The sequence below is a fragment of the Podarcis muralis genome, chromosome 5, assembly GCF_964188315.1.
Source record: "Podarcis muralis chromosome 5, rPodMur119.hap1.1, whole genome shotgun sequence".
In the NCBI taxonomy this organism is placed as follows: domain Eukaryota; kingdom Metazoa; phylum Chordata; class Lepidosauria; order Squamata; family Lacertidae; genus Podarcis; species Podarcis muralis.
In genome coordinates this window covers 63,164,041-63,189,558 of record NC_135659.1, presented here as the reverse complement: position 1 = coordinate 63,189,558, position 25,518 = coordinate 63,164,041, and the positions used below count along the sequence as shown (strand labels likewise).

The 25,518-nt window shown below is 40.6% G+C and overlaps 1 protein-coding gene across 1 annotated transcript in view; it reads left to right on the top strand.

Moving 5' to 3' along the window:
- The window catches only part of CD34 (CD34 molecule), a 38,681-nt gene extending 13,784 nt beyond the window's left edge, over window positions 1–24,897 (top strand). The window contains exons 2-8 of the mRNA XM_028734446.2: window positions 3,835–3,984; window positions 5,220–5,464; window positions 6,203–6,283; window positions 16,458–16,593; window positions 18,601–18,653; window positions 21,814–21,978; window positions 22,728–24,897. Of these exons, the coding sequence (XP_028590279.2) occupies window positions 3,835–3,984; window positions 5,220–5,464; window positions 6,203–6,283; window positions 16,458–16,593; window positions 18,601–18,653; window positions 21,814–21,978; window positions 22,728–22,919 (1,022 nt within the window). The 3' untranslated portion in view covers window positions 22,920–24,897. The remainder of the gene's footprint in view (window positions 1–3,834; window positions 3,985–5,219; window positions 5,465–6,202; window positions 6,284–16,457; window positions 16,594–18,600; window positions 18,654–21,813; window positions 21,979–22,727) is intronic.
- The last annotated feature ends 621 nt before the right edge of the window (window positions 24,898–25,518 follow it).

Sequence of the window (25,518 nt, the reverse complement as noted above, 5' to 3'; positions counted from 1 at the left end):
GGGGTTATTGCCTTGTTTTTGTTTTATTTTGTATTTTGTGTTCTCATTTTGTATTTGTATGTTGTGAACTGCCCTGGAAACTTGAAAGGTAGTATACAAATTTAATAAAGAATAATAATAATTACTGCAGCTGCCACTTCTGCTACTCTCCTGGTTTGGCAGCTGGGAGAGCCAGTTTTCATCAAAAGTAGATCATTTCCGCATCCCTCACACAATGTGTAAATAAGTCCTGATGGCAATAAAGGACACTGGTCCTGTAATTGTGCTTGCCGATGGATACTTCCGCTGATTTATGGCTATACCTATGCTAGTTTTGACCAAACTCAGGCTGAAACAAATTGCCGATTCTCAGAGTCTTATGGTCTCATGATAGACAAGTCATTGATGCCCAAAGAAAATACAGCAGCTGTCCTTGGAGAAAATCCTCCTATTAGCTACGCATATCATTTTTGCTGGAGGAAAGCCCTGAGGGAAAGGATAGCTGTTACTTTGTGCAAGTCTATTTGTCCTTGAACATGTAGCACATAATAATATTGTTTTACAGGGCGCAGTTAGATGAGATGGCAAGAGATTTGTGATTGGATCTCCCACTGTTTCTTAAAAGAAAAAATGCAACTGCAGGTGGGCCTGATTCATATTAGGAGTTACATAGCTGGGAGAAGAGACTTTAAGCCTTTCTCCTTCAGCCAAGGTGAAACATCTGGATTGGATTATTGCAATGTACTCTAAATGAGACTCCATTTGAAGAGTCTTCAGAAATTGCAATTGTCCTGAATGAAGCAGCGAGAATAAAGGTGGGTGCTTGCTTATGGGAGGCCTCCAGGTGGTGCTTCCAAGCACAATCCAAAGTGTTGATGATTATCTTTAAAGCCCTAAATGGCTTAGGTTCAGGATACTTATGCAAGCACACGATTAAAGGTGGCCAACCTTTAATACAGCTGATATAAACAAGGGCAGAGATTCTGGCAGTGCACACGCTGCTTTGGCTTTCCCTGTTGACCTCTGATTTGCTGTCGGATTTGTTCAATCTTTACACAGTTCTGGAGTCAATGGTGACTGCCCCATGGCCCTAGCCACATCTTGGTCAATCTCTTTGGCATGCTGTTCTTCTTCCACTCAACAATTGCTCCTTTGCCCTCCTCTGCCAGGTGCTGCCACAGTTCTTTGCTTCTTGGGTGGTGGGGTTATTATAGGGCTGTTTTTAGTCCGAAAAGCCCTGTGTGTAGTTGTCTAGCCTTGAAGACAGGTTTCAGAAGGACTGTCTGGGGTTCAACAGTCATGTTTGGTCAACTGTGTCAGTGTTTGCACACATCTGCTTCCTCAGATCCCAACATCCCTTTTTGTCTTGTTTCTATTTGCCTAGCATCTCAAAGGTCACACTGAACCCCTTAGCCTTGTTTTCAGCCTCTGATAAGTAACATCAAGAATACACATACATGGACCTTCTGCTGTCAAGTCTAGTTTGGCCCAAAGAATCTGCTCTGAAATGGTGTAGGATGCTCAGCAAAGGGTATCATTCCATTTGTTCAATAGCTGAAGTATGGTAGCACTAAACAGCATAGAGGTGCCAACTTTGTTCTGCTATAAATAAGTCTCAGGTAGATTATTTTTGGTGTCTCAAAAGGGCAGCAAAGCAGTAATTATTTAATTTATCATAATTGTATTTTTAGTGTCCAATGAGAGGAGCTTGTGGAATTTTCTGCCTTAGATGCCAAAATAACTTGATAGCCTTTGGGTACTATGCACCTTGATGTGAGGTGGGGGTATGTGCCCACTAAGGCACTGAAGGGTTTTGGACCAACTCAGGTATGGTGAGCCTGCAACCATATGAAATAACACACATCCTGGGTAGTGTCATCTAATACATCAATCATGCTGTTTCAGGCGCTTGGCTCTGAATATTTGTTCTAGATTAATTTTAAGATAATCCAGAATTCTTGGCAGAGAGAGTGTATCCTCTTGCACAACAGACTGTTCTTTTAATAAGGCTGGTGGGTATAAATAAACAACTTACTGAAACACTGGAAAATAATTGATTTATTGTTCTTGTTCTAACCTTTTGACCTGAAGAGAGAACAGGGTGGTATGGGGGGACAGAATTAAAATTCCCCTCAAAACTACTGCCCATATTCAAACTAAAATGCATTTAACTGTTTTCTCTTCTCTACTGCTATATTAAATGAAATAATAAATATCCAAGGCCTTTGGTTATAGCCTTTTAAACTGTGTTTGGGTGGTGGGGTTATTCTTTTTGCTTGTTATTATGGTATGTCTTTTTATATCTTTGGATGAAGGGCAGTATAGAAATTTAATGAATAGAACAAAAATAATAATAAAATAATTACTGAGGAATTTATAAAAGCAATGTATAGTACAGGAAGTCTTGAAATATATCAGAATCACCATTCACTAGTTGGAATGTGGAATTGTCATATTTTAAAAGGAACAAAAATGCAGCTTTTGCAAAATACAAGGAGGAGAAGGAAGGAGATATTAAACTTATTTTCTTGCTGCCTGTGTTCCAAGATCTGGGGGGTCCCTGCCTCTGAGACAAACCGGTCCTCATGTTGAAAGAAAAGGTAGTTCAAAAAGGCTTACTTAAGGAAGAAAACAGCATTTGTCTCCATCAAACATGCCAAGTTTGAATGGCCTCTGCTAGTAGTGTTTGTAATTAGTTTCACTATTAATAAATTGCCTAAAAGAAAAACAAGGCAGCCCTTTTTTATCTTTTGTTGACAGATTATGGCAAAGTCCTGGCCTTGTCATCTCTGGCCTGCCTTGACTACTTCTTGTCTCTCATCTTCCCTTGATCCACTTGGCTGGCGGAATTATTCAGCTCTCTCATCACCTGGACATCGACACTTCTCCTTCCATCTCTACATTGGGTTCCTGTCTCCTTACAGATACTGCACAAGTTGCTTGTCCTTAACTTCATAACCCCCCATAGCTTTGCCTCTCTTATCTATTCAATCTTATATTCCATCACATCCCTTCCTGCAACCTTTGCCCACCCAGCTTCATCATTTCCAACTATCCAGAGTTCTCTTACACCCTGAAGTGATGATGCCCTTTCTCTCTTCCTGGTCCTTATAAAAGGAACTGCCTTCCAGAATGCCACCAAATGACTACCTGTCTTTCTGCCTTCAAGTTCTACTTTTAAACCTACTTTTTACAGGGAGCCTTTGAAACAGTCAATAACCTATTGTAACTAAGCCACAGTATGCGTAATTTAAACAATAGTATGTTTTTACCTGTGCCTCCATTCTCCCCACCCCCACCCCCGTTGTTTGCCTGTGTTTATTTTAGATTGTAAGTCCCTAGGGTTGGAACCTATCAATCCCGTTCTTGGTAAAGTTTGATGTGCACGGACATAAGGGTGACTCAGTTTGTAGAGCACGAGATTCTTAATATCAGGGTCGTGGGTTTGTGCCCCATGTTGGGCAAAATATTGCTGCATTGCAGAGAGTTGGACTCGATGGCCCTTGTGGTCCCTTCCAACTCTACAATTCTATGATTCTCTATATAAAATAAATTAGAATAACAATAGTCTGTTTCAGTTTCATGTGTTGCTAAACTATAAAAGGAGCACAGGCAACTTTGATTTTTGTTGGGGACAATGCTAACTCTCTCCATTTTGGTGACAAGAAACCTCTTTCTGTGGTGTCTGGACTGTGATGGCTCTTCCACACCTGCAGTGCATTAAATAATGAACATGCAGCTAGGAACAAGGCGGCCTTCTTTGCAGCACTTCTATTCTGAGTCCCACCAGAGACTCAATGACCTACAGTGCTGTTGAGCTATAAATCCTTTTCCTTACTTTTCCATTTGATTAAGCTGCTGGTAATGAAGCCATATCAACTACTGCACCAACTTCAGACAGTCCTTCTGCAGTAATATCCAGCAATGCAACACAGCCATTGACAAGCAGCAATACCACAGAATTGCCATCTGGGAACTTCTCCATCTCAACTACTAAATCAACAGGTAAAAAGGCTTGATACTTAGGATGATTCTTTTCTAGGCATTTAGTATGGAATCTCCTTGCATCATTTATTCCCTTTCTTATGGGATGTCCACACAATTGCACCATCAAATTATTGTCCTCCTGTGTTTTCCCAGTGCTTCTCTCATATTTTCTTGTACCAGAGAAAGTCTGATGTATTGGAGGGTGGGGGTGGGACAGGACAGGACAGGATAGGACAGTAAAGTGGCCAAGTAGGGCAGTGTGGGTGGGGCTCCCTCACCTTCCCAACACTGCAGGTCATGGCTGCTTACCAAGAAGAGGAAGGGAAAGGTGTGGTGCAGCATATGGTGGCAAGAGTATGGCTGATTCTCAGCACTGTTCTTCCATCTAAGAGGCATACTTTCCACATTTGCCTTGATGAATCAGCCACTCAGCACGCTTTCAGTGCATCTTTTAGTGAGAGTTAAATTTTATGTCCTTGTGTTTTTTTGTTTTTATAATCAATATATTAATTAGTGCGAAAGCACTTTCCTGGCTATATATTTTTTTAAAAATAAAAAATAGTGTACTTCTGCTTAAATAAATGAGCCAACTTTATACTGTTATAATACTACTAAAAATGGCTTTTCTAGCCACCTTTATTTTGGCCAATCTGTATGTCTGATCCAGAACAAGCAGTAAACACTTTGGGTTGTGACATTTCATTGGCAGTAATTGGGCATCACTCTTGAAGTGCTTTGCACTAATTAAGTTAACTGGGGTGTTGTTGCTTTTAAAGATGTGCCTGGGGAAACCCAGCCAGATGGGTGGGATATAAATAAAATTATTATTATTATTATTATTATTATTATTATTATTATTATTATTAATCAGCCAGGCACTTGGGTGAATTGGTCCCTCCCCACCTACTGTACCCAAGTTGACAACAGGACCAAACTAGATAAAATAAAGGGAGAGCTATGGCATTATATCCCATGTTTTGCTTTGGGGATTGTTTTTGCTTTAAGTTTCAAGCAGCAGGGTGGGGTTGGATTGGCAAAGTGCTCCCAGGGGTTAGGATGGGGAGTGTTTTGACACTTTCCCCTTGCGCTATTTCCCATATTTATGTCATCCGGAAGTAAATCTGCTGTGCTTCTGGAGACATGACACAATCCTGATGCCATTTATCAAGACAGGTTCCAGTAAATGCAGAGACATGGTTTGGTTTTAGAACTTTTCAGGCATTCCAAGTGTGTCTGTGTGTTCTTCCTTGTAGATCAAATATTTTCAACTGAGGCAACAAATGGTACAAATGTCACCACCCCTGAAACACTCACCACAAAACCCACTTCAAATACAACAGTGCAAGCATCTACAACACAGGGCAGTTCCAGAAATGAGACAACTCAAAACACAACTTCAACACCACTTCTGACATCTACTTCTACAGAGCTGCCAAAGCATACTTTTTCAAATACCGGTACACCTACTGCAACTGAAGCTGGTGACCGTAGTGCGATGGTAAGAAGCATGAAGGATTTAGATTGCTGCTTTGGGTGCAATGAAATAGTATGACAATCTGATTTCTTTATTCAAAGCTAATCCCACTAACTAACCAATTCATTGTTTCAGTCCTATTGGAAAGCGTCTGCAAATTGCAACTCTATATTCTGTTTCTCTATTGACTCCAAGTAAAATCATTGGAATGGGGGTGGTTCCACTGGGATGACAGTTTTAAAAAATAGGGGGTTGATTGGATGGTTTGTCCATCTGGAACACCTCTAGTGGAATGCAAACATTTCCTAATACTAAACCCAAGGACGGGCAGCTTCCAGCTATTTAGCTCATGTTAGCCCACCAGAAGGTACATATTTGGCCCACAAGGCCTTTTCCCCAAAACCATTCCCACCTGCCAGTGAGTAGGGCAGCGGCATTCAATCCTGTGGGGTGCTGCTTCATCAGTGCATTTCCTGTGGGGAACACCCTGGCAAAGCAGACCCCTGGAGAGAGCAGGACGGAACTGTCCATTCATCAGCTGGTGAGCAAAGAGTCCAGTCGCACTGGGTGCTCCCACCATACTGCAGATCAATTTCTCCCACCAAGCTATCAAAGTTGCCCCACAAGATGGGGGGGGGGGGGAGAGAGAGATAAGGCTCTGGCCCTCCGGGCAAAAAAGATTCTCTACCCTTGCGCTGAGCATGATTATGTACCCACTCCTCCTGCCACAATGACAGTGCTTCTTCTCTTTCTTTTTGTCAGGTTAACATCACTTGCCTCAATATTAAGAACATTAAGACCACTGAAGTGATATGCTTGGAAATCAGTGAGGCATACTCTTGTGTAAGTAACAACCAGACCATAAAGAATTGACAGGGTGGAAAAAGGCTTTTGGGAAGAGCCTGGTGCCTGTCCCAACTTGGAAAAAGTGGTGCCCATCCTCCATTATTTTATGTTCTGAATGAATATTTGTGCAGTTTAGTTTTTCATGGGTGATCTGAGTTCCTTCTCTTACCATTACTACTACTACTACCATTCTTATTATTTGTTAGTCACTTTATGAAAAAGCAACTTAACTTTACATCTGTGACATAACAGAATACAATATAAACAACTTAACTGTGACTCAACAGGATACAATATAAACAGATAAAATCCAGTTAAAAAGTTTTTTTGTGTGTGTGTTTTAAGACAATCCAATGTCATCTCCTTGCCTTTAATTCACCTGGCTTAATCCATCTTCTATCTCCCAGGCCACTGTATTTAGCCTCTTTTTTAAAAGTACTTACTTTTTATTAAATTTTACTTTACCGTTGGTGCGGCTCTTAAACGTGAGGGTTTGACAGTGGGAGAAATGTGTTCCCCTGTTACTTAGCAGCAATAATAATAATAATAATAATAATAATAATAATAATAATAATAATACTTTTATTATTTGGACCCCACCCATCTGGCTGGTTTGCCCCAGCTACTCTGGGTGGCTTCCAACACATATAAAAATATAATTAAACTAGAAGTTGTTGCCAGTGTTTTCTTTTGGTCGGAAAGAGAATACTTTCTGCCAAAAATATATATCTCAGTTGGGACTGATGTATGGTGCAAGGTGGAGGCTGGGATGTGCAGAGAAGGGGATGGTTTACAACACAATCCTATACATGTTTACTTTGAAATACGTGCCACTATGCAAAGAATGCAAAGAATTGCAGTCTTGTGAAATCCTATGCATATTTACTCAGTACTAAGTACCACCATGTTAAATGAGATGTCCTCCAACTAAGCCTGCTTAAGATGGAAGTTTCATTCACATGTCCAGAGAAGGAGAAATAAAGCAAAGAATGTTTTGGAGAAGGATTAAGGAGTGCAGAAAAGCAATTGCAGAAAAACAGGCAGGTGAACGTTATTCTTAATTAAAATTTATACCCCACATTCTATACTCAAGTGAGCTAACAATAAATTTTGGGGGGGTCATTTAAATAATAATAATAATCTCAACATCTTCTTCTGAAATAAATAGCGCTACATCTAATTCTTATCCATGTGTATTCAGAACTAAATTCCACTGAGTTAAGTGGGATTTATTCCCCATTCCAAATCAGTGTGTTAGGAATGCAGCCTTAATCGAGTCTTAAAAGGAACAATTTCATTTATATTTGTTAAGGTGCTGGTGAGTCTTGCTAGATAAATTATCCCAGAGTACGGTGAACACAACAAAAAGGGGTCTGTTATATTCCCAAGCATTCTGATCCTTCAAGATTAAGGGAAATCTAAGCAAGGGCTTCCCAGCATATTTTAGTGGGCAAGGAGGCTCAGATGGCTTCTAAGATCAAGGAAGACAGAGCTAATGCAGAGGTTCCTCAGTGTCCGCTTGAAGCCTGACACCACTTTCACTCTCTGAGTGTGCTTGCAGTAATGAATGAAGAGGTGGAACAGCACCCTCCCCTTGCCTTTCAGTCCTTCTCTGCTGCTGCTGCTGCTGCTGCTTCTTCTTTGCCGATCACTCGTAGTCCTTCTCTGCATAGTTATGCTGACTGGCTCCAGAATAAAAGGGCAAGAAAATGAGGAGTGACTGGCTAGGACAAGGTGGGTGTCCTCAAAGAGGGTGGACCAGTGAGGGCACCTTATCCCAGGGCCCCCAAAACTAGAGTTTGGTGTTGCAGTCAAAGTAAAATAATTGCTTTGGAGTTTAACAACATCTGTAGGGCCACAGCTTATCTACCCTTCTTTAGAGGAACCAGCTGCTGTGGAATAAACTCCTGCTGCTCCGTAGCAATGGAAAGTGGCATTGGGATGGGATTCTTAATCTTACTGTGTTATTGGCTTCTGTCCTGTAAAGCACACACACAAAAACTTGAATTTATGCCTGTTTACATATACTGGAAGCATAACAAGGAGAACTATGCTGAACATCTGTTGAAACAAACTCCTCAGGGACTTTACAGTTTAATACTGGAGCCACCTAGTGGATGAAATATCAGCAGGAAAATGAATAGTGTGCATATGTGTAGATGTAATACAGTACATTTTGTTTCATGATCACAAAATTCAGGCTAGCTATACTCTAATTCTATTTATCTGTTTGCTGTACTGCTTTGGTGTTCAGTGGTGTGTAAAGTTTCAGGGCTGATTATCATCATGTAAAACTTTATCCTAAATATCTGTGTTACCTTTTCAGCCAGTCAGGTAGCATTGCAGCCCTGTAATACTGCCATAATTTATATATTGAAATTAATGGCACTGCCATTAGATCTGGCTGCTAAGGTTTGATTCTTTGTATTGAAGTTGCACTTTGAGTAAAGATTCCAATTCTGCCCCAAATGATTTATCTCATCTTTTTATATAGTTGTGCACATTCCCTTAACCTTTAAATCACTAGCGATACTGATACTGGTTATGGCTTCTAAGTGCTTTTAATAACATAATTAATAGGTCTGAATGTGCTCAGGCTAATGTTTCAGAACACAGAGTTCATATAATGGTCAAATTGATGGTTAATTGATAATTAATCATGAAATACATGTCAACGAGGAGCTTTATAATTTGCACAATTAACAAGGTGAAGATGGGGATCAACAAATCATAGAATTGTAGAGCTGGAATGAATCCCAAGGGTCATCTAGTCCAACCCCCTGCAATGCAGGAATCTAACTAGATTATACATGACAGATGGCCATAGAACCTCTGCTTAGAAACCTCCAAGGAGGGAGAATACACTGTCTCTTGTGGGAGTCTGTTCCACTGTCAAACAGCTCTTACTGCCAGAAAGTTCTTCCTGATGTTTAGTTGGAATTTCCTTTCTTGTAACTTTAACATTAACATCCACCTAAATTTATTGGATTATCCAGCTGGAAATGGAAAAGTTTAAGAGTAAACTTTGTATTCAAAAGTCAGAGACAGGCATATGAAACTATACTATTCATGCAACAGCAACAGCTCTCTGGCCTGAGGGATGCCCTGTTAGGGGTGCTCCTAACACGTACTCAACACAAACATGAATACAAACTTCTGAAGCTACTGTGAAGAGTAGAGTAGGCCCTGTTAACTATACTATGGCCTGCAGATGTCCACTTCAGAGTGGTGCATAGAAGGACTTTCACTGTGGTGGCACCTGAGATTAGGCAGGCACCAACTGCTAGTTGCTTTTGTCAGCAACTGGAAACATACCTCCACATCCCTAGGTTATCACCAATAGTCAACACAGGCTCTTGCCATCTCTGGTTATTGTGGCATAACAATGATTTTAATCAATAACAATAAATATTATGCAGAAACAATGTCATTAGGAAAAGTTCCAGATTTAATGTATTCATAAAAATTGACATTGCCCTCAGCCATCCTTTGAAATTTCCACTTTTCTGAATTTTGTAATGAAATTTTCCAACCAAGTTATGTGTGCAAAAATGCATTTACTAGGGTGAAATACATGCATTAGTGGAAATAGCATAAGCAAATACATTATATTATGGGAAACTGTTTCACAAAACTGTGTATATTAGCAAAGCTGCATACAAAAATGTGTATGTAGGGGGGAAATTGTCCTAAAATGCTAACGGATTCATGAGGACTTCTAAAAATATTTTTTACAAAGTGATGTTGTAATGTGGAGAACTAAACTTAAGTGTGGAAAAATGGGAACTCAGATAAACCAAAAGTGACAGATTTGCCCATCGCTAGTCTGAGCTATTTCTGAGAAAACTGATAACTGCATCTGAGTTGTGCGTAGATAGAATAGACTGAGGTACTTCTCTGTTTTCCTGTTGCCCTTTCCCAGTAAACTGCTTTATATCTCTGTTCTGTACAGAGGAAACTCTGACATTCTTTCAAGAGTTCTTTCCACAGCAAAGGAAAAACACTACAGAGGAGTGTTTTTCCTCAAACCTATCAAACTAATGTTTATGGGAACAGTTTGACTAGGTTTTATTTTAACTTCCATTTTCCCAGGCATAAAGTATTCTGTGACAAATAATGTCCCCCCCCCCAAAAAAAAAGCCATTTGTAGTGATAGTGACGTTTGCTGCATATATATTTTAACTGGTCTGATACTTGGGCTTGGAACCTGCCCATCTGAAAATATCCTTTCAATTAGAAATCTAGCAAGTGGGAGACAGCTGGGCTAGAGTCTTTCTTCCTGATGTGCTGGAGTGTTTGTTTAAAGACGATGTTTGTTTGTTTGTTTGTTTGTTTGTTTGTTTGTTTGCTTGTTTGTTTGCTGTTTTGTTCCTTTGTAACATGGGGAAGCATTAAAAAATGACACACACATACACCAATCCCCTGTAACTTAAAGTAGAAAAATGCTACTCTGTCACTTAATTCAGCTGCATACAGACCAGGCTTGAACTAGTGGCCATTGCTATGCCTTGTGATATTGAGTTGCACAAGTTAATTACATAATTTGCAGTTTCACCAAAATTTAGGTAGGTCACAACTACATTTGTTTTCTTTAATGAAATTTGCAAATACAAAAAAACAAAACATCAAGTTAAAAACGACAGTGGCAGCGATGATTCTAATAATTTGTATTTTTACTCCTCTTGCTCTTGTCACAACTACATTTTAAGGAGAAGTTGGAAAGAGAGTGTAAAGCAAAAAGCTGGAGGCATGACGAGAGATCATGGTGGAGAGGGAAGATGGAGATATGTAATAAAGAGAGAGAGAGAGACAGAGAAATGGGTCTCAAGTAGTAGGTTGGGATTAAATGTGGGTCCTTGGTCTGAAGAGGCGATGACTACTAAATTATATGTTGGGTGAACCTTTTGCCAGTCAGCACCATTGGGGTGACCCTGAGTTCTAGTCCTATAAACGAATATCAGCAGTAGTCTAATTCCAGAGAAAGATCAGGACCACCATGTTGTGTGTGTGGGGGGGGGAGTATTTTGCTGTACTGGGCCCATGCCCAAGCTAGACTTTGACCTTTCAATTTTAAGCAAGGTCTATAGCAGGCATCCCCAAACTTGGCCCTCCAGATGTTTTTGGGACTACAATTCCCATCATCCTTGACCAATGGTCCTGTTAGCTAGGGATGATGGAAGTTGTAGTCCCAAAACATCTGGAGGGCTGAGTTTGGGGGTGCCTGGTCTATAGTCTTGTAGAATGACAATTACAAAGCCAAACATACCATTCTCTCCAACTGCTTTCTGAGAAACAAGCCTGCTCCCAGTTTGGAGGATTTTTTTAGCCAATGAGTTAAGCCATAGCTATGATTGATTGGCACATGCTATAGAACAATTCAGAGCTGAGTGCCTCAGGGCAGATGTATTGAATTAGGAAACATCTTCTCCAGACAACAGAGAAGGAAATTCCTAGTTCATTTTGAAGTCATTTTGAGTTCTTCCTTGAGGTGAGTGTGTGCGTGACTCTAGGTTTTTTTGAAATGCATACAGAAGAATGGCTGCCTGGGTCATAATGAAGGAGCTTTCTGGTTCATTTTGAAGCTGCTGTTCATATTCCCTGGTAGAGGAGTGATTGCTACCCTGAGTGGGGGAGGGGGCAGGATTCACCTAACAAGCCCTGTCAGAGAAAGCCCCATGCAAGGACTTGCACTCAAGAAATGAAGCCCCCCCCCCTCCACCCTGTCTTCCCCCTTCTAAAGGGAAATGCAGTTGAGGGTGGGGGGCTATAACAGCAACAAGTGGATTTGCAGGCAGACATTCAACAAGCTAAGCTTATATTCTAAAATGGAGATACAGTTGTGGAAAAGATTTTATATGTTGATCAGATTGGATCAGTTGGTCAGATATCTTATTACTTGTATGTGGCCTCCAATTTATTTGGAGGACCCGCCACCCTCACCTGCAAAAGAGAATACAAATTTGCATAAATATGCATAAGAAACAAATAATTAAAAACAATGTGTGATCTCTTGTGAGATGGAAAGCCTAATCCACAGCATACCGAGCCCAGAAAATCTTGTGCACCCCTGGGGATTATGAGGTCCTATAGAGCAGTGTTTCCCAACCTTGGGCCTCCAGCTGTTTTTGAACTACAATTCCCATCATCCCTGACCACTGGTCTTGCTAGCTAGGGATGATGGGAGTTGTAGTCCAAAAACAGCTGGAGGCCCAAGGTTGGGAAACACTGCTATAGAGGACCAGGCACTTTAAAGCTTCATAGGACTGGAAAATTCAAGATCAAATTTGTAATGATCACAGCCTGATCAAGTGTGATTTATCAGGCCAGGGAGGCTGTTTATTTCAGCTGTATCATTTCTGTTGTTTGAGGGAGGAATCAGTTGACTGTCTGGCTGCCAGTTTGGAATGTGTCAAGGTTCTCTTGGGTAAAGTTTGTGTGATACAGATTACTCCAAGTCAGATGGTCTTGACACAAAAAAACTACATTACTTGTGCAAACAAAGCAATATTATTCATGTGAGTGATAGTGTTTGAACCATGCATCAACAGAAAATACCACTAGGCATTGTGATTGCAGCTGCTACCAATTCTATTCAGCTCAGTGTAAACCGTTGATAGAACAGAATAAAACAGCCAGTGGCAAGAGTGTACAAGTCGAGTTAATTTGATAGGCCAAGTTCTAATAAAAGTTTCCCATGAATCCAACCTTATCTCAAGAAAATGCTGTAATCTTTTGTTATGGATTCCAGTTCTCTCTATAATGGGCAAATATTAACAATCTCATGTTTTGGTTGGAGATTGAAATCTGGATCTTGAACATAACCGGAAAAATGGGCAAAGAGCATTTGCCAGATGACATAATCCCTTCAAAAACAGATGTGTTCCCTGATGTACACTTGGGAGCATTAAGTTTGTTGTTCTCTTAGGAATCATTTGCCCCAAACCATGCTGTGAAGGCATGATGGGAATAAAGTTACATATATAAAAAATGACAGGAGAATAATGAAAACCACAAAGGCTATTATATCAGAATGGGTAAAAGACTGAGCCAGCTGAGCCAGGAAGTCTTGAATTAAAATTTTGCCTCTATCACTAGTTCATTCAGTGGCCTCCAGCAAGCCAATCTTACTCAACTTCAGCTCCTCACCTGCAATATGGGCGTAACAACAACAACAAAGGGTTGTATCCAACCAAGTCTTACTCGGAGTAGACCTATTGAAATTAATCAACCTAAGCTAGCAATGCTCATTAAAATTGTTACAGATCTGGGGCTACAGAGTTTGAGGGTGCAAGGGCACCCATAACTGCTAGAGTTAGTGAATGTTACAAAGTAATAAAGGGGTAGGATTTAACTGATTTTTTTAGTACAGTCATACCTCATGTTACAGCCGCTTCAGGTTAGATGTTTTCAGGTTGCGGACCGCGGGAAACCCGGAAGTACTTAAACGGGTTACTTCCAGGTTTCGCCCTTTGTACATGTGCAGAAGCGCCAAATCGCAGATACGGCGCTTCAGGATGCGAACGCTGCGGGTTGTGGACGTGCCTCCATCACAGATTACGTCCACAACCCAAGATTCCACTGTATTGAAGGGAAGATGCCAATCCAGTGAAAAAATAACAGGCGAAACTCCATTTCCATGCCAAGGCATCACCTGGGATAGATGGCAAAAGGTGTTGATGGCCCATCATAGAGAAATCCTTGAGTCTCTGCCAATGGAGGTTGCCAAGTTTACACTGAGCGATGACATAGGTTGCAGGGAAATTGTGACCCTTCAAAGGCTTGGAATAGCAGAGAGAAGGGGAGGAGTTACTTGGCATGGGACTTTTGGGAAGGAGAAGCAGGAAGTGGTGAGAACTCCATGTGGGAGGCTGAGGTGTGACACTCAGAAAGCCTCTGAATTCAATGCTGAGCTCCTGTGAAAGACCAGCCGCTCCTGAGATGCGAATGCTGTAAACTCTGCACTCTGCACAAGTTGTTATTATGTGTTAATAAACCATATTTCTTAAAGACCCAACAGTCTCATCCACATCTTAATTCCCAGTGGGAACACAACCCTGGAGTCCCTGGAATCTTACTACAGTGGTACCTCTGGTTAAGAACTTAATTCGTTCCGGAGGTCCGTTCTTAACCGGAAACTGTTCTTAACCTGAGGTACCACGTTAGCTAATGGGGCCTCCTGCTACCTCCTGCTACCACCGCACCGTGATTTATGTTCTCATCCTGAAGTAAAATTCTTAACCCGAGGTACTACTTCCAGGTTAGCAGAGTATGTAACCCGAAGCGTTTGTAACCTGAGGTACCACTGTACCACTCAACAAAGATTGAGGGTGGCGCATAACCTTTGTAACAATATGAGTAACTCTGCTCTGAATAGGACTACCATTTGATACAACCATAAAGATCACTTAGAAAACATATGCAAAGAATTTTCAACATTCTCTCATTATTATTACTACTGTTATTTATTAGACTTGTTAGCTGCTTGGTACCAAATGACTTGTCTTCAAGTGACTTACAGCAGTTAGAGAAACACAAACATATTACAGGCAGTGACTATTTTACGTGCATCTGATTGACAAGCAATCATGCACATGCTTATCTCTGCCAACCCGAAGTGGCCTGAAAACAGGGCAGAATGGGGCATGCTTATGCGCACTCCGCCAATGCTCATGAGGGTCAGAAAAGGGACCCCCCCACACACACAAAATGGTTGCTGCCTGTATACCATTATATATATATATATACACCATATTTTGCACCATTGTAATGTACTCTAGCCATATATAAATTAAATAAAAGCTTCTGGTGGAACATTTACTGACTCATTTCTAAGTTTCTGCCTACACATGGAGCTATCATCTGAGAATTGCAGAGTTTCATAAATGCATCCATGGTTGGAACCCTAGATTTCTGACCACTGATGGCTTGTTGCTGCTTACCTTGGCTGAATTTACAGAAAACAGAAAACATAACACTTGACTGAAATACTTACCGTAACACCCACTCTCAGGCTTCTGATCCACCAAACCTGCCTATTCTAGAACTTCGTGTGACTTCAAAATATTTATTTTTAGCTCTGTTTCACCAGAGTCTGGCCCTGACCCTGACCCACAAGACATGTATATACTGAATTCCAGAAGCTCCATCCTGTTTGACGCACAGATTGACCAAAAGGAGGAAAAAGCTGCAAGACCCTAACTTTCTCCTCAGTCTCCTCCCTCGCAAGCGCCACAATTGTTTGGAAGAGGGATCACCTTATTCTCTGTGTGGGAGGATTTTATCCATTGTGAAACCCGCAGTGAAAGAGCCATCTGAAATACGGCATTTCCAAAACAGGAAGGCCAAGTGTTTCTTTGTTATTTCCCTCTTCTCCTGCCTGGTGACAATGAAAAAGGAGGTAGCGCTTATGATTTCAAAACAATAAGAGCTGCCTTGGCTTCTTTCCCTTTAAATCCTTACAGAAAATAACCCTAAGCAGGATCCACTTGGTCACTATGTAATATTAAAATGTTTTTGATTATAATGGCATATATTGATTATAAAAGTCATCAACTTTAAAATTGCTTTTATGGAAAATTATTATTATTTATTTGCCATCAATGCGTACAGATGTGAAATTGCTGACAAACATTTTGGTTCATGTTCCCTCTTTGTGTTAGTTTATCTTTTATTGTTTAACAACTGTGCTCCTGATTCTGTTCATCCAGTGTAGCTGTCACAGGGCAAAGTACGACTTTCATTGGCACAGCTAAAGCGAAGCTTAGTCCAGAGCTTAGTTTTCCTAAGCCCTGTAGCTCTGTTCTCACTTGCCATTAATAATGTCATGATGAAACATCCACACCCCAGTACCAATGCCATATAACATTCCAATGGCCACTTTGGGCAAATTATACCAATTAACTAGAAGAGGGACTCTGTATCTGTGTGGGTTATAGCAAGGAACTTGACCTTTGTGGGACTGGTTCACCCACCCCATGGAGTCCTTTGCTCATGAGGTCCACAAGCAACTGCCACTGACATTGTATTCTGTTTCTTTGGAAAGCTTTTGAGTTCTACAGAAGCCAGTGGCAGCCTACTTGACTAATTGATATTGGTATAGTATAAACTAATGCTGAAGAGAACATTTGTTTAACATCTGTTTGTTTGACTTTTCTTTTCTGGCTTTTTGCAGCACCAGTTCAAAAAACAAAAAGGAATGGACCTAACAAATGTGGTTTGTGAAGAAAACCCATCTCAATGCGATATCAAACTGTCAGAATCAGAAGTGAAGCGCAACTGCATACTGCTGGTTGAGGCAGCAAATAAAGGTCAGTTGAGTAAATTGGTGTAAAACTTATGTATAGAGCAAGATATGGTTTTACCGAGATTGTGTATATATGTCAGGGAGTGAGTGGTTTGTTGTAGTTAGATAATTTATGTTTCAATGAGTTATTTTGTCTGTTTTCATTTCTTCACACTTGGGAGGGTGGTGGGGTACGGAAAGCAAAATTGTATCTCAGCTTTCATCAGTAATCACTGTTCGTTCTCAATGCATCATCTGTTCCTTAAAACGTAAGATCCTCCAAATCAAGGTATGGAATTCCACAGTCACAAGAATATCCCATCCAATAGCCCATGCTTGAAAAACATGAAACAAACAATATAGTACTAATCTACAGCTGTGTGTGATGGGCATCTGGCTGTGAATTTTATGTTGTTTCTTCCCTTCCAGTTGTTATTTATTGAAACTTTATTATGAATTGTACCCACGCCCAAAGAGATGGTGGGCATTTTTACTCCTGAGATTTAAAGCAGTTCTTGCTGCAGTTGCTATAATACAGGAATGGGGAAACTTTTTCAGCCCGAGGGCCACATTTCATCATGAGCAACCTTGAAGGGAGCACATGACAGTGGTGGGTGAGGCCAGAACCAAAAGAGAGCAGAGCTGTAGGCCGTACTATAGGCTGCATTCCACTCACATGGTCTGGCCCAAGACATTTTGCTGTCTGAGACAAATGACAAGATGGAGGTACAAAAGCCAACCAAAGTGGAAGTTGAAATTTACTTCAAAACTGGCAACAGGATACATACCCTCCAAGTGTCCTGATTTTTCTGGGATGAGCCCAGAATTCCTAAAGCCATCACAGCTTCTGACTTGATCCCGGGGCACCCCAAGTTCCCCCAGCCACTGGACAGGGGCCACAGAAGCACCTCCTGGGGCAGCTGCTGCATTGGGAAGGAAGCATGAGGGCTCCTTCCCAAAGTCTACTTAGCACTTACTAGACTTTGGCAAGAAGGTGGGTGGACTCTTGGACCCTGGCAGAGCCCTCATGCCTTCTTCCCGAAGCCATAAAAGCCTCTCTGCTTGCTGCTTTCTTCAGGTGAGGGAGAATAGGCTTTCCCAGCCATTGCACTGCTCCCGTGCCTCTGATTCCAGACTGTCCAACTATAGTAAAGTTTTCTCTGGCAGGTTCAGTGTTTTGTTTGCTTGTTTCTAGTTACCCCCAACTTCATTGCTAGATGATAACCAATTCATAACCTGCAAAATGTAAGCCAACTAACAACACCAAGAAGAAGAAAAACTATGTTTTCCCCTGCTTTCGTTCAGCCTTTTGAGTGTGACCTATCACTTTCCTGGCTGCATTTGTGGCATTGCAGTAAAGTGGTATGTTCTCCTTGATCCGTAACCCAGAGCTTTCCAAAGGTGCTACTGGAAGGAATTTTTAAAAAATTCTTTATTTTGTTTCAACTACGGCAGACCAACACGGCTGGCTACCTACCTGTAAGAGCTCCATACCTGTTAGTGTCTTCCACCTGAGGCGGCTGTGCCCCTCTGCCCCAAGGCAGGGCCAGTTGTACCAGCCATGCAAAAGCCAGAGGATTCTATACAAACACACCTCTCTCTCCAATCTTCACCCAGATAAACAAAAGACATTAGCACAGTTCAAGGATTGCGGCCAGGCAAAGGCACACGTGGATAATGCAAAGCCAATGAGGGGTGTGGCCTGGGGGAAGTCCTGAGAGCCAGGCAGATAAGGCTGGAGGTTCAGCCTATGGACCAGACCCTGTTTTTATAATATATTTTATAATATAAAATATTAGTATTGCCCAGAATGCTCATCCACAATACAAACATGTTTCCTCGGCATGAGCAATCAGGTGCTCTTATAAAAAGCACAAGCGATGTTTTAGTGATATAAGCATGTGTGCGAAAATGCTTGTTGTCCTCATAGCCTCTTCCAGTTTTACAACAATGAATACCAAAGAAAGGTAACAGATGGACACAAATTTTATTGTGTGATTGATCTAACTTTTGTTTGTTTTGAAATCAACAGGTCCAAGTGCATTAGAAACGGTTCTTCACCAGAAGGCAGCATTTTTGGAACAGGTAATAAATGAGGGGTAGGTAATAAATTAAGAATGTGGGGGAGCTGAGTTAGGTACAATAAGAAACCGCAACATCTAAAATATGTTAAAATCTGGACAAAATATGTGAGTGCTAGTAACTCTCTGTCGTAGAAATCATATGAATGTCCAATTGTCTCATTAAGATGTTAGGAGAGCCCCTTTCCCTCCACAGAGCTACAATTTCCAGACTTCCATGGAAAGATGGATTGACTGTTAAACCACTCTGGTAATTTGTGGCTCAGTGAGGGAAATAGGGGTCTCCGAGCCACTTTCAACATGCTTAACAAACTACAGTTCCCAGGATTCTTGGAGGGAAGCAATGACTGTTTAAAGTGGTTATGATACTGCTTTAAATCCTTTTAACTTTGAACTAGGTCCAGTAACATGTGGGTCACTGCTGCCACTTTTTAAGCACTGCCCCCATCAAGTCTAGCCACAGCATATTGCCACTGGCTCAGCATTCAAAGTATCTTAACCAACATCCATCTATCTATCCATCTCTCCAGTGCTTTTTTCGGGGGGGGGGCGCAGGGGGCATGCATATTCCTAAACATTTTGTGAGTCTTTGTACTTTTGTCCATTTACTGTATTTACTTTTCCTGATTTGAACTATAAAAGGGTGATTTTCTTGAGTCAAAATGAGAGTACCTCTAAACATTGTTTTAGAGAAAAGCACTCTACCTATCTATCTATTTCTCACTCTTTCATACACACACACACACACACACACACACACACACACACACACACACAATTTGCTTATATAAATTCTGTGGAAGGACATGTGGATCCAGAATTGGCCTCCACAGTCAGTTATGGACTCACAAACCGTGTTTATAGAAGACAATCTTACTCAGCTACGAGTGATCGCCAAAGAAGAAGAGCAACATTGTTCTGTCTAAACAGAGCATATAACAACATATTGAGAGAGATATGCCACAAGTGGTTTCTCCTTCTTTATTATTATTTATATTCAACCTTTTCCCCAAAACCAGGCCTTAAGGCAGTGCACAAAAATTAAAACAAACATGAAAAGCTAAAAGCATAAAGGATAACAGTTACAAAGTAATTAAACTGTAATAGAATTAACACGACATGAAAAACAGATCTATAAAATCCAGTAAACAAAAGTGTTTTCCTTAAAAACAGTCAGTTCCCAAAAGCCCACTGGAATAAAACAGTCTTCACTTTGCTGGCAGAAATATAAGAAGGAGGGAGCCTATTTAGCCTCTCTGGGAAGGGAGTTCCAAAGTTTGGGATCAGCCACTGAGAAGGCTTTATAAAGTCATCACCTTTGTGCAGTCATCACTTCTGAGCCCAGTCAAGTTTTTATGCTGCAGGGATTTGGCCAATTATATTGCTAGACCTACAGTACTATTATAGTTTTAATAAAGGTCCCCAGTAGTAATTCATTGCACATCTTGGCACTTTACATCTTCAAAGTGTAATAATACATTAATTAATTAATCCTCACTATTCTCTAGTGAGGCAGGTCTCTGCTTGTAAAGCTGGACTCCAGGCACCTATAAAAATAGCACTGAAAAGCTAAATGTGCACATTGCTGCCACAGCTGTCATGCAGTAAATCTCAGGGAAAAACCACTAGGTGAAAAATTAATTTTGGAAATAGCTGAAAATTAGATGTGATGCAGGAAGCAGTAAAATGTGAGACATAAGGGTCTTATGCACTTCAGGGTCCCACCCAGAGTGGCTGGGGAAGCCAAGCCAGATGGGTGGGGTATAATTATTATTATTATTATTATTATTATTATTATTATTAATAATAATAATAACAACTTGATTGTGGGTACAATTCATAGCACTGAAAAGGGGAATTGAATCATTTCCCATATGCTAATATACAGGATGCTAAACTGAACATCAGGGCAGTGTGATATGGGATTTCCATGCTGGTTGATAGGGGAGAAATTCTATTTGGTCTGCATTTAAAGGCAAACTTACCCAATTTGCACTTTTCCAAAACAAAATGCGAACCAAAACACATCCATTCTTCAAAATTCACACTTCTCTGAGTTTTGCAGTGCAGTTCTTGATCACGTAATATGCACAAAAATACACATACTAGCTGTGCTTTTCTTCTGGAGAAAAGGTGCCGGTACTCCCCATGAAGTTGTTACAGTAAGTGCCACACATTTAACCAGTGCTTTTCTTCTAAGGAAAAAAAATATGTGCTGGTACTGTGTAACCTTGAGTACTCCCAGAAAAAAGCACTGCATACTAATGTAAAACATATATTAGTGAAAACAACATACAAAAATGTATAGTGTTAGGGAAAATGTAATGCAAACATCTGTATATCAGGTAAAATTGCATTTAAAAATGTGTATTTTAGGAGCAATCTCCACAAGCTAGGACTCGTTTTCAAAGCTCGACTTACGCTTTAAGTACTTTGAAAAATCTGTGCATGTGTATTCACAGGGCAGCCCAGGTATTAGGCAGGGTGAGGCCGCTGCTGCTGCTGCTGCTGCTGCTGCTGCAGGTGGTAGAAGCCCCTTTAAGGGCATCCCTATGAGTGCCCCACCTGCCCCACTGCCTGCACCATTGGCAGAGAAGTAGCGCTGATTTCTGGTGAGGGCTCACTGAAATAATCTTACCCAAAATTGGCACCAGTACCAGCACCACCGATGTGCTGGTGGTGGAGGCAGCAGGGTGGACAGGGCAGGGAGGCACTTCCTGTTTCTCCTCAAGTGGTGAACTGGCACCCGCCGCCCCTGTGTAGTCAGTTGAACAAATTTCCTTCAAGAAGAAAATAAACCCAAGGGTGGATAATATTATATTAAAAAGTTGTAGCAATTTAAGATGCCCCATAGAACTGTTCCGCTGGTTTTCACTAGGGGCTGTATCAATACTTCCAATTTTTTAGAGAAGAATTTTCAAAAACGGTACCTAGGCTATGGTTTAATCTTATATGTGAAAGTAAGTTCTACTGTAAGTACCTTGCAGCGAGACTGAGATAGTAAATGTGTCTGCAAATTTTATGTTTCACCTTTCCCCTCCCAACCCTACTTGAAATTGAAAATAAGAAACCGAACTAAGAATTTTGGGTGTAAATGGGAGAGCCTCTGAATGTAATATGCTTCCTGTTTATGTTATTTTTGGCTCTGTTCTGTATTTTTTCAGCTAGGGATAAAGCCCCACAAACAGGAGGACATTTCGAGTCACAAGGACTATTCCCGGAAGACACTTATTGCCTTGGTCACCTCTGGTTTGCTGCTGGCATTTCTGGGATTGGCTGCATACTTCCTTATGAAACGACAGAGCTGGAGCCCCATGGGAGAGAGGCTGGTTAGTGCTTATAGCTGGCAAAACAAGTAGAGAGATCTCTAAGTTCAGCAGGAGTGAGAAAGGAAGAATGGTGGAAGCTTTGTAGAGACCGCTTGCTGGCTAAGAATTTCAAGTAGTTAGCTGTCTATTTCAGGAGTTTAAAGAGAGGCGAGTGATGGTGAAAAAGATCTAGTGAGCTTACTTTTCTACAAGTTAGCTATTTTCTATCAATGAACATATCTTGTTAGACTGGGGGTGGCGGGGAAGTGTAGTTGTTTCAAAAAAGTTGTCCCCTACCATCCAACCAAAAAAGTTTAATGACAATAACGGACATGAGAAATAATGTTATTCTTTGATACATGGGTTGCCTTCCTGTTTATGGTTCCCTCTTTATAGCTTGCATTGTACTGCCAACATCCAACTTCTAACCTTACCAGTTATATTCAATTGTAATTACAGCTGTGTTTACAGTTTAATATTTTGAGATGTTCGTATATTGGTACACAAACTCAGCAAACCAAGAGCTGAAATTTGTATTATACTTGTTTGCATGTATAAACAAGCCTGAAACCCCCCCCCCTTTTTTTTAAGGCAAAGGAGCTGTAGAAGGAGGCAATGCAAGAGGGAACAATATTTTCCCCAATAGCAGAAATGCCTGAGTTAAAGATCAAATGTTTCTTTTTGGTGTGAAATCTAAACCAATTTGTTGTCCACTTGATTCAATTATCTAACTCTGCATTTTGTTATTATTTACTGCCTCCTCCATTTAGAGTGAAGATCCATATTACACAGAAAATGGTAGCCATGGCAACACTGTGGTTTCTGTGGCCTCTCATGAACAGTCTGACCTGCAGGATAAACCAAACTTCAATGGAGGGGCTCGGGAAAATGGAACTGGTCAACCAACCTCAAAAAATGGACATTCAACCAAGCCCCATGTTGTGGCTGACACTGAACTGTGAAAAGGATATGGCCAAAAGTCTTATTAACATGGCTTGAAAGACCAGAGTGGAAATATAGAGGAGCTAGAGTGCAAGGGTGCCATAAATGGAATCATTATCTTTTTATTTTTACAAAGAATTCAAAAATCCCATTCCAAAGCATACATTTTTAATGAGCTGCCACAGGACTTAGTGGTATGTACAAGCTTTCGTTTGTACACACTTTCATTTGTACAAGCTTTCATTTATACATGAAGTTAGCAAGCTGCTTCAATGGGATTTGGCTTGTTCATAGTATCTTTTTTTGCTCTCTCTCAGACCAAAATGAGATGTGACTGTCCCTTACAACCATCTATCTAGGGAAAGGATAGGGGTGCTTCTCTAGAAATTTAGAGTAGATTTATCATTCTTAGGAATTTGATTTTCAGCTCCAGTGCTGATTAGGGGGAGGAAGGATTTCTTCACAGTGAGAATAAATAAAAATAATGAACAATAAGGCATTTAACCACCTAGGTCAACAATTCTGAGTACTGATTCACATGATGACCCTTTTCTTATGACCCTTTTCAACACAAGAGAACCGGTGAATGCTCAAACACATGGCTGTATTTTGCCTCAACCTAGCTCAACCCACATTTAATTTTTTTCAAGATACAAAAAATTGCCATTTGGATGCATGTAAACTGTATTTATTGGTCCAAGTCACTATACTAAATCACTGAAAAGGCAACCTGAGAGTTAAACAAATTGTGTGCATCAAACCTCAGGAAACCCACCAACATTCTTACTTCTTTGGTAGGTACCATTTGTCATTCCTACATCCAGATCCAGCTCAGACATCTCACTCCAGCCTTTCTACTATGTGATGCAATGCCCTTAACACACACTGACAGGAACTCATCAGCCGACCCCGCAAGCCTTCTGAAGTACCATTTGGCAATCACCAAACAACATTAAACACTTCATTAGACTTGCTTTCAGCAGAAAACTAGATGGTTTTTCAGGTGAAAAACATTTTAAAATATTGAAGGGCAGTTCCATATTCAGCTAGGAACTGGCATAGGCAACTGGCCCAAAACTACAAATGTTGCTCATGTCAGCGAAATATTTCAGCTAGGAGATTCTGTCTCCATTATTCCTAGAATAACATGTAAACAGAAGCAATGACATAAAGCAAATGATGTTGGCTAGGAATCAGGGGTGGCTAATCAGTGTCCCCCAAGATACTGTTGGGCTCCAGCTACCATCAGCTCCAGTCGGCATGGCTGATAGCCAGGGATTGTGGATTTTCATAGAATCATAGAATTGTAAGGGATCCCAAGGGTTAACCCCCTGCAATGCAGGAATCTCAACACATGGTGACCCATCTAATTTAAAACCATACAAGACCCTGTGTGGCTTTGGAAATGTGTTAGCAGTTTTATTGTTGCACCATTGTAGTCCAACAACACTTGAGGGCCACAGGTTCCCCTGCTATAAAGCACAGAACAAGTCTTAAAAACATTGTCCTCAATCCTAATGAAGCTAGTCCTGTTGAAATTAATGAGACAAATCAGTTACAGTTAAATTGATTGTACTGTCAGTTCTCTTAAGTCTGCAGTCTTACGTGGAAATAAGCTGTATTGAACTTAATGGGGCTTAATTCTAAGAAAACTTGTATATGACTTGTGTTGTAAATGAAGTAAACTGACTGTTTGGATCCTTTGAACCCTGTTTCCAAACAAACAAATGAGAATATGTTTGCAAATGTAAATCTTTGCGTTAATCACATCTGGTGTCTCTCTATATATTTGTTTTGCTCTATATATTTGCCTCCCCCCCCCCCAAAAAAAAAAGAATACTAGGAAGTTGTTTCCTTATGTTGTGCTTTATTATTCCTATCCCCCATGTTAAATGCCATTCTGGGTTTTGTTGACTCTGTATTATTATTTTTGTATGTTCTACAATACAGTACAAAATATGAATAGGCTTTGAAATGAATTACCTTTTCTTCCCCCAACCCAGTCAGTATGATCATTATTATTTTACATTTAAACTTACAGATTATCAATAGGGATAATACAGGAAATTCTAATATGAATGATGCTTGGATCTTGGATCAAATAGTTAAGGGATAATGTGTCCACCATCCAGTGACTTAGGCCCCATCTTCACAACACATTTTAAGCAGTATTGTAGCACTTTAAACAGTCACGGCTTCCCACAAAGAATGCTAAGAACTGCAGTTTATTAAGGGCACTAACAGTTGTTAGAAGACCCCTATTCCCCACACTGAGCTACGATTCTCAGAGTGGCTTAACATCCATTCCCTCATTCGGGAGAACACTACAGTAAGCTAAAGGAGCAACAACCAGATATGCTACTGCCACTGCCACCCATTATCTGTCACCTGAGGTGGTTGCCTTGCTCTGCCTAATGGTAGAGCCAGCCCAGGTCATAATTAACTGGTATTTTACATTTATTATATTAAGGCAGGTGTACTGTAAAACAAAGAACTTTATTTAAACAAGCTTTCTTTGACTCCTAACTCTCTCTGACACACCTGCTCTCTATACTGAATCACTTCCTGATAGCTTTTCTCTTAACCTGTGCTTTCCCTCTGTTTTATTAAGTTTCTCCA